This window comes from Chiloscyllium punctatum, chromosome 13, assembly GCF_047496795.1.
Source record: "Chiloscyllium punctatum isolate Juve2018m chromosome 13, sChiPun1.3, whole genome shotgun sequence".
NCBI lineage: Eukaryota > Metazoa > Chordata > Chondrichthyes > Orectolobiformes > Hemiscylliidae > Chiloscyllium > Chiloscyllium punctatum.
In genome coordinates, this window is record NC_092751.1 from 87,259,916 (window position 1) to 87,269,414 (window position 9,499).

Here is a 9,499-nt window from a genome sequence, read left to right on the forward strand (position 1 = left end):
ACCTGATGGGTTTTTTAAGGCAGATAATGCTAGTTTCATGGTCACAGTACTAATAACAGCTTCAAATGTAAGGTTTTATAAATGGAATTTAAATTATACCAGCTGATGTGGTGGGATTTGAACCCATGTCAAAATGTGCCCCCGGGGTGGGGGTTACTAGACCAGTTTAACACTATGTTCACTAGGCCAATGTAATTGGTATGTGGACGTCACAAATGAAAAAAAATCAGTTCGCCAGCACAGAAAATGGCACTCGGGTAAATCTTATATGTGAAACTTGCAGGTTATCTTGGAGTAGGTGAAGGATGGCTCGGCATTTCCTGGAGAAGAAGAACACTCAAATTTATTTTCATTTTTTGACTCCTGTTTTCTAATCTTCTTCCACTACTCATAATTTAAAGAAAATGTCTTTTGTATTCTTGGGGTGGTAGAAGTATGGGAAATGTCTTTAAGAATTATCCCTTTCATAGATGTTACATAAGACAGTAATCATAATACCAGCACTGACTTCAACTACTTTACCAACCAAAACATAAGAGAGCCAGATTTCCACTGTCATCTCCGATTAATGATGGTCAGACCTATGGACATTTTTAAAATTACAGTATATGTTGCTGGAACTAAATGAGCTCATGTGGCAGTGGATAAAAGTGATTTTAGTGAGGTAAATACCGTCCACAGACAGAATATGTATATGCTGTACCTTTCAACATACTGATGGGGTACCGGTTACCTCCTGGTTTCCATTGTTGTCGGTTATACTGTGGTGACTTGTTTGAATTAATGCTGGGCTGTTATAAGTATTGATTTTTAAATATAATATCAGTTTATTTTATACGTGTTAGTTGTTCTTTACTCACTAGATGTTGCAGTACAACAATCAGTCTGAATTGCAAGAACCCAGGTTTCTTCCATTCCCCATATAATTTTTTTGTTTTGCATTGTTGATTAAACCATCGTCTTTGTTTGCCTTTGTTAGGTCGCAGCCAAGGCTGGAGTCTATGAGATCCTGAATCGCTTGGGATTCCTAGAATTTGAAGACCCTGAGAACATACCCCTTTCTCGACTGTGTTACCGCTGGTTGCAACAAAGTACAAACACGCTTCCTTTCCGAGGCGAGTTTGTTTAGTTATCTTCTTTGCTCTATGAGCTGATGGATGACGGACTGCCTTTCCACTGGTTGTACAGCATTGACACTCGTAAATCATTGGAACCGTTCACCATTCTGCTTGTATGTACATAAAGCACAGAAAAAGTAGCGAACAATGGACAGACATTGGAATCAAAACTGATGTGATGGCTATAGAGAGTCAGTGATGAAGGATTGATTTGGAATACTCTCACAGAGAATTGATGCAGACACAATGGGCTCAGTGCTCTTCTGTATCATAAACAACATATGGCTTAACGTGAGAAAACCGAGTTGTCATTTAATACTTTTGATCACAGAGAATGAAAGTTATTAGAAAGGCCCTTTCAACCATAGAAAAAGAAAACAAGACATAGTCTGTTGAGAGTGCTTCAAAAATCTGCAATAATCCAACTCCAACCTTAATAAGAAAGCAGCATTAGGCACTGTACTGTCTTCACAGAAATAAGCATTACTACAAAATGTTAAGTCTACTAAAGAGTGTGGGTGTGCAGTAATAGGTCAATGTTATATAACTGTGAGCCACTAAATAGGAAAGCCATCATGCAATCAGAATCCTTCACTCATTGGACCACTTCTTCAATGACCCACTGTTGTAAATCCTCTGAACTTTTTTAGAATTTAGCAACTATACTGTAGAGCGTATGTTCAATTTATAAGAAGTCATAACACATTCTTGTCATTTGGAATTTCTGAATCTTGCAATTGATGTGAAACTTAAAGTATTTCCACTCTATGTTAAGTGTGCTACATTAATTTCTGTTGGAATATCCTGATTTGTTTGGCAAGAAAACTAACTGATTAAATGATTGGTTAATGTTGTCTGCTTAGATTCCAGGTGCACAATGTTTTTTCCCAGTCAACTCTTTGATATATTCAGCACAGTTTTGTGCTTTTGCTATTCAACATCACAGTGTTATCACAAATAATACATTTATCTCAATTGTGCATTTTTAAATGGAGAATGTAATAGCAGTTTCAGTTCTGGCTTTTATGAAGTGTATATTTTAATTAAAATATTTCAACAATGGCAACATTTTCACAATCATTACAAAATGACTTTGTAAACTGCTCAAGATAAATACAATGGCTCATTTCAAACCAAAAGAACTGTTCACCTGTGTCGCAATGAGGACAAAAGCTGTTGATGCTGAACAGTATTTGTAAATAAAGGAAAGATTTGTATTTTTAGAGAATTCATGTATTTAAAACCTTGAATCATGAATAACCTTTGAGGAGGAGTTTAATGGTTTTCCCCCTGCCCCCCCTTTCCCCCAAAAGGTAAAATTTGACCTGCTTATAGTTTAATTATCTTCAGCTACTATCAGCTGTCCTTTCAGCTACTTTATATTAGGGTAATAGTAAGAAGTAATGTTCTTCTCCAAATCTAAGCAAGTTAACATTCAAGCAGCAACTTTAACAAACCATAACGCGTATCAAATCTAGCATGGAGTGCAATACCTCGAGCTTATCCTTGTGCTGTTTTTTATATATCCCAGAGTGTTCCCAGATTCTCTTCTAGATTTTAGCTCTTCCTTTCCTTTTGTTTAATCTGTTATTGCCATTTGGTTTGTCTGGATTGACTGATGCTCAGCCACAATGTCCAGTGAAAGAATCTAAGAGATGATTCAAAACCTAAAAGAACTATGAACCACTGTAGTGTCATGGTTTTCATACAGATTTTTTCAGTCTTGATTCCTGCCAAATAAGATCCCTTTGCTTCACAGCATGATAGGGAGACCTGCTGAATTCTGCAACAAGCAACATTGCTTCACTTTGGAATTAAATGAAGACATCGAAACTACACTGGGGAATGGAAAGCAGATGCCGGGGGAGGAGAAAGAAAGGAATGTCTGGGCTAAAAAAAAGTTACATGTTGGAGAACCCAAAAAAATGCAATCAGCATTCCTAATGCCAGGACAGATGATAGGGCTTTGCTATGTTTGAGAATATGTCATTAAGAATACTATCAGGTTGAACCTGCTGTAGAATGAAGGAGTTTAATGGTGAATGGTAGGGCCTTGAGTGAAGCAGAGCAGAGGAATCTTGGAGTTCGAGTTCACAGTTCTGTGAAAGTGAGTCGCAGGTAGACAGGGCAGTGAAGGCAGCTTCTGGTACACTGGCCTTCATCAGTCAGGGCATTGAGTATAGACGTTGGGAAGTTATGTTGGAGTTATACAGGACATTGGTGAGGCCGCAGTAGAGTACTGTGTTCAGTTTTGGTCACCTTGTTATAGGAAGGATGTTATCAATCTGGAAAGAGTGCAGAAGACATTTATGAGAATGTTACCTGGACTCTGTGGTCTGAGTTAAAGGGAGAGGTTGGACAAACGAGGAGTTTTTTCTTTAGAGTGTAGGAGACTGAGGGGGGACCTTATAGAGGTATATAAGATCATGAGAGGCATGGAAACAGTGAATGCACTCAGTCTTTTTACCAAGGTTAGGGAATTGAGGACTAGAGGGCATCAGTTTAAGGTTTGAGGGGAAAGAATAAAAGGCAACCTGAGGAGCAACTTTTTTACACAGAGGGTGGAACGCATATGAAATGAGCTGCCAGTGAAAGTGGTTGAGGCAGGTAATTTAACAACATTTTATAAGGCATTTGGACAAATACATGGATAGGAAGGATGTGGGCCAAGTGTAGGGAAATGGGGTTAGTGTAGAGGGACATTTTGGTCAGCATTGACCAGTTTGGGCCAAAAGGCCTGGCCCCGTGCTGTAGGACGATGACTTTCATAATCTCGGCAAAAGCGCTTTGTACTTCAGTTACATTTTACTTTAATTTTCTTTCTACCTGCTCAACATTTAAAGCAGAAGCAGTGGCAGGCACATTTTCACCCGATTATTTAGTTTTTTTTTTAGATTAGATTACTTACAGTGTGGAAACCGTCCCTTCGGCCCAACAAGTCCACACCAACCCGCTGAAGCGCAACCCACCCAGACCCATTCCCCTACATTTTACCCCTTCACTTAACACTATGGGCAATTTAGCATGGCCAATCCACCTAACCTGCAAGTTTTGGACTGTGGGAGGAAACCAGAGCACCCGGAGGAAACCACGCAGACACGGGGAGAATGTGTTTAAAAAAAATCAACTGACTATTTAGATACATCACGATTTCTTATATGGGATTCCAGAATAACATTGCAGATACCTTTACTTTGTAGATGTTTTTTGTTATAATGTGGAGGTGCCAGTGTCGGACTGGGGTGGACAAAGTTAAAAATTGGATGCTGCCAATCTGTGCTTTTCTGGCACCACACCTTTCAACTTTGATCTCCAGAATCTGCAGTCCTCACTTTCTCAGTTAAAAATCATACAACACCAGGTTCCAGTCCAACAGATTTATTTGGAAATATGAGCTTTCAGAGCGCTGCTCCTTCGTCAGGTAGCTAGTGGAGCAGGATCATAGGACACAGAATTTATATCAAAAGATCATACTGTCATACAACTGATGCGATATATTGAGCAAACCTAGATTGCTGTTCCCTGTTTCATCTTTTAGAATGGGGTTGCAGGTTTCGATTCATTTATATGTAAATCCCATATTGTGCATTAAAGGTGTGAGGCAAACTTGAGTCAGATTGGTTCAGTTTCCAAAGTAGCAATTTATAAATTGTCACATGTATTGACATTTGCAGAATTGTATTTGCAGATACATTCTATTTTGTTCAAAAAGCACACAATCTGTAGGTAGTCAATCCATGTGACATTTTATAAATTCCTACTTTGGTTGGAATACCAACAGACTCTAACCTCACACCTTTAATGCATTGACTTGAGCTGAGATGTCACCTTTTCTTATAAAAGCTTAAGTTATCTCAGGAATGTGACTTGAAAAAAGTTCTGGGATTTACATACTCGATCATGTGCAGTGAACATGAATGACCACAAATATTGTTGTAACTGCAGCCATCTACATACAACTAGAGGAGCTTTGACTTCACTGCAGGCAGCTGTTCAGGAAGATGCGATCTCTCGACTTGAACAGACTACACATTGACCATTCGTCCCAGAGTCCTACTATTTCCCAACAACAGAGATAGATTAGCAGTAACAGTTGCTTTTGCAACAGCATTCACCATAGGAGTACAGTTCCATACCAAAAATGAGCAGTGGTGGAGGCTGGTACTGTTGCAACATTTAAGAGGCATTTGGATGGGTATATGAATAGGAAGGGTTTAGAGGGATATGGGCCGGGTGCTGGCAGGTGAGACGAGATTGGATTGGGATATCGAGCCGGCATGGACAGGTTGGACTGAAGGGTTTGTTTCCATACTGTACATCTCTATGATTATGAAAACCTGCAATCCATTCTAAAAGATGAAAGACTTAACAGCAATCTAGGTTTGTTCAACATATTGCATTAATTGAATGACAGTATGATCTTTTGCAATAAATTCTGTGTCTATGATCCTGCTCCACCTGATGAAGAAGCAGCGCTCCAAAAGCTCGTACTTCCAAATAAACTTGTTGGACTATAACCTGGTGTTGTGTGATTTTTTTAAACTATGTTTTTAGTGGCGAGGTTCCCAATCATGGCGTTACACATATACCCAAGGAGCAAATGCTTCATTCACATCAGCTGCCATGAACTCGATGAATAAACATGCAACAGCATCTCTCTATTTATTACAATATTGTGTTCTGAAATGACAAATCATCAAGCATATTTTTGTTTCCACAATTTTACTTAATAGGTAGAGATTAATTCTTTACAATCAGGATTACAGCAAAATAATTTATAAAGAAATGTAACACATTCTTATTTATTAAAGAAACATCACAGTTATTTATCTGTTAACTCCTATGTCCTTAAGGGAAGAAAATCTGCTTCCACCAGACTGAATCAGCACTTGCCTAACCAGCACAATGCAGTGGTTAGAATCCAATGTGTGTACCTAAATGTACAATTCAGCCCTAAAAATAGGAAAACTAATCAACAGAAAGTACATTTAACTTCCTCAGGAATTGATTTATTGTCATATTTCTTTTAGTTAGGTATTGGTTAATTTAAAAGAAATTTGCATGTCCAGATAGTGTTGGAATGCAAACTAGGATGTTAGCTGCAGTTCCTCCCTTTGTTATTCGCTGGCTCAGATATTTAACTCATTAGATCGGAATTGGAGTGAAAGTGAGATCTTTAAGCAGCTTAAAGCAAGCATTCTCATATGTAGTTTAATACTAGATGTGGCTCAGAACTTGTACCGAATGGCTGAGTAAGATGTTGTGGTAATGGGGAAAGATAAATTTTAAAAGCAGGAAGAAAAACACCACAATTACATTTGTTCCAGTTATAACTTCCCTGTAATTGAAGACTACACAAGAGTCTGTTTTAAATTGTAAGAGCAATTCAATGATGTTTTGCTACTGTTAGAATACTGCCAATACATGACCGTTGGCTAGACATTTATGACTAGATCACTACAAACCTACATCCTTGACTCACACTCCCATCAATATGTCAGAAGTTAATGTCTTACTCAAGGAAAGTTTGCAGCTTCAATCTTATTTGCAGAACAGCCAGAAATTGTAGCTTTTAGTTCATTCTTTCTTGGCAATGTAAAATTAAATGGTAATATCCTTGGACATCACCTTACAAACCTTTTACCAGCTCAAAGGACAAGGCCAGAAAATTAATGGGAACACCATCACCCACAAATTCACCTCCAAATCATATACTATCTTGAATTTGAATCACATTTCCATTCCTTCATTGTTGTTGGATGGGTTAAAACCCTGCAATTCCCTCGCTACAGTATTTTGGCTATCCCTATACTATATGGAGTGCAGTGGTTCAAGAAGGTGACTCACCAGAGTCAATGCAGTTAAAGATGGACAATAAATGCTGACTTAGCTACAGTCCATGAGCAAATACTTTTTAAATGTGCGCCCATTTGAAGAAGTGTAATACACCTGATGTCCTGGCCAGTATTTATTACTCAGTAAATGCTACTAAAATGGATAATCTCACTCTTGTTTGTTGGACTTTACCGCACATAAACTGACTAATGCATTTACCTAGATTAAGATCATTGCTATTATTCATTATCAATATAGAAATTTGTAACATTTCGAGATCATGAAAGGCATTTTAAGTTGTAGGTCTTTGTTTCAATTGTCTCTAGTAAGGCCATCTGTGACTATGATGCCACTTTATAAAGGTTATTTTGTCCTTGTTTTTTTTAAGAGAGGTCATTAAGGCAGAGTTGCGGAAGAGTTTAGTTTAACAATGGCAGGGGAGCGGCCAGTTCAGGTGGTTTCTAGTTTGTTTTAGCTGTAGCAGTCACAAGATGTGTGAGTCCAGGGGAGTTGCAAGCTTCAGTAAAGAATTCCTCTGACTTTCTTCTGAAACGCCTCTCTGAACATTTGTTCCCTCCTGTGTTTGAATTTACCTTTTTGGCAAGGGGTGTGTTTATGAGATGTTATTGAATTGAAACAGTTAATTAATAAGAGTTACTATATCAGGTTGTCTAAATTCCACTTTCTTTTGTTTGTGTTTCAACTGTGATTTTTAAATAAATTTTGTTTTGCTTAAAGCCACGAGGTTTGACCAGTTGCATCACACCTGAAATATCCACTTCACATCTGCCTTTAAAATAAGAGAACGTCAGGGTCTAGGCTACTTTCGTAAAAATATTTTGAGGGGGTCTGGCCTGGTCCATAACACATCCAAGAAAGTAACCTCATTGAATTGATCCTCTGGCTATATAATAAAGCTAAATGAACCAATGCTTCTTAATTTACAGGCCTGCCACTTTGGAAGCTCAATGTAAAAATGAAATATATTTAAGTCTCATCCAGTTTCACATATGGTTTATCGCTGTTTTGCTAGTTTTGGCAAATGGCCTATATGCTGCCAAATGTGAGACAGTGCCTTATGCATATTAGTACAAATTCAGAATATAAAGGAGTACTAAAATCATGATTTATTTTATTTTGAAATGTGTTTTCTAATTACCTATTTTCTAGACACAGATTTAGAAAAAAATGTAAATTACTTATTCAATTAACTTTTTCAGTATGGGGATTTTATTGTCTTATTTTAATGACGAGTATTTGTTTTAAGTATGCGAACTGTTTCTGTGCTAAGTTAGAAACAAATCTGTGAATTCAGTCTTTCAAAAGAGAAAGGAAAAGAATGCTTTCACAAAGTGTTGAATATTATCCCACAGGATTTCAGCACTAAGTCAAAATGGCAGTGTGCAGACGGTACTGTTTAGAGATTTACTGTTTCACTGTTGTAAAGTTTGTCTTTTTTTGCAGAGTGATTTGTTTGTGTTGTTCTAAAATTCATGAAGTGCAGCACTTTCTGTGAACTGCAACACTTTTCACAATGCTTAATTTTGTGGTACAAGAGAGTAAATTATTAAATGTCTTGCACCAACCTTCTTGACTTTGTTTCTTTTAAAATAAAAAATGCTTATACAGGCCTGTTTTGGAAAGTGAATTACAGAATCCCATAGTGACAACCTCCTATAAAATCAGGCATTTTTGGTGGATGCAAATGTGTTCACTTGACACCTGATGGTGATATTTGAGAAGCAGAAGAAATCTGAAAGACCTAAATTTGTCAAAGGGAGTTTGATGGTTTAAAGAAATCTGTCATCTTTTCTTAATTCATGAAGTTTTAACATTTATAGGGAACAATCAGAGCCCTGTATGTAATCCTATCACTGGATTTTTTTTTTAATTGCAAGTGCTGTTTACTGGATTTAGAGCTCAACATTTCATCTAACAGTAATTAGGCACAATTAATAGGAGATAACCTTTGAAGATAATGAGCTTGAACATTGCTGAGATGTGAAGGTGAAGCTTTTCATCTTGCGCTCATCAGGACTTAGACACAAGGAACCAAACTTGGGAAATCTGCTTGGCTGGTCTGAGTTTATTTGACTAAGGTTGACAGTTAACAATTCCTGCTGCACAATGAAAACATCAGAATTAGCTAGCCTTACTTGGGAAAGCATGAAAATATATAACAAATGAGATTCTTGACATCAAAAAAAGTCAGATCTTTCACCCAAAGTTTTAACAGTGAGGCGAAAGTTTAACTAGTGAGTCAAGATTAGAGTGGTGCTGGAAAAACACAGCATGTCAGGCAGCATCCGAGGAGGAGGAAAATCAACGTTTCGGGCAAAAGCCCTTCATCAGGAATGGGCCACCAGTGAGTGGTGAGAGGCTTATTTGCATGCACTGAAATCTTACTCCCTACTCTCACCTCACATTCTGTTTGCTATAGAGAAAAAAACTAGATGGGGACACTTCTTGCCATGAAAGTCAGAGGAAGTAACTATTGGCTCCAGCATCTCACGCATGCTCCTTTGGCATGGACAGCCTGGGTCCTT

General features: G+C 37.8%; 1 protein-coding gene across 7 annotated transcripts in view; it reads left to right on the forward strand.

Moving 5' to 3' along the window:
* Positions 1-8,539, forward strand: part of LOC140484610 (paladin-like) — a 252,098-nt gene extending 243,559 nt beyond the window's left edge. For all 7 annotated transcript variants that reach the window (XM_072583121.1, XM_072583124.1, XM_072583122.1 and 4 more), the window contains one exon: positions 980-8,539. In XM_072583121.1, the coding sequence (XP_072439222.1) occupies positions 980-1,129 (150 nt within the window). In that variant the 3' untranslated portion in view covers positions 1,130-8,539. The remainder of the gene's footprint in view (positions 1-979) is intronic.
* The last annotated feature ends 960 nt before the right edge of the window (positions 8,540-9,499 follow it).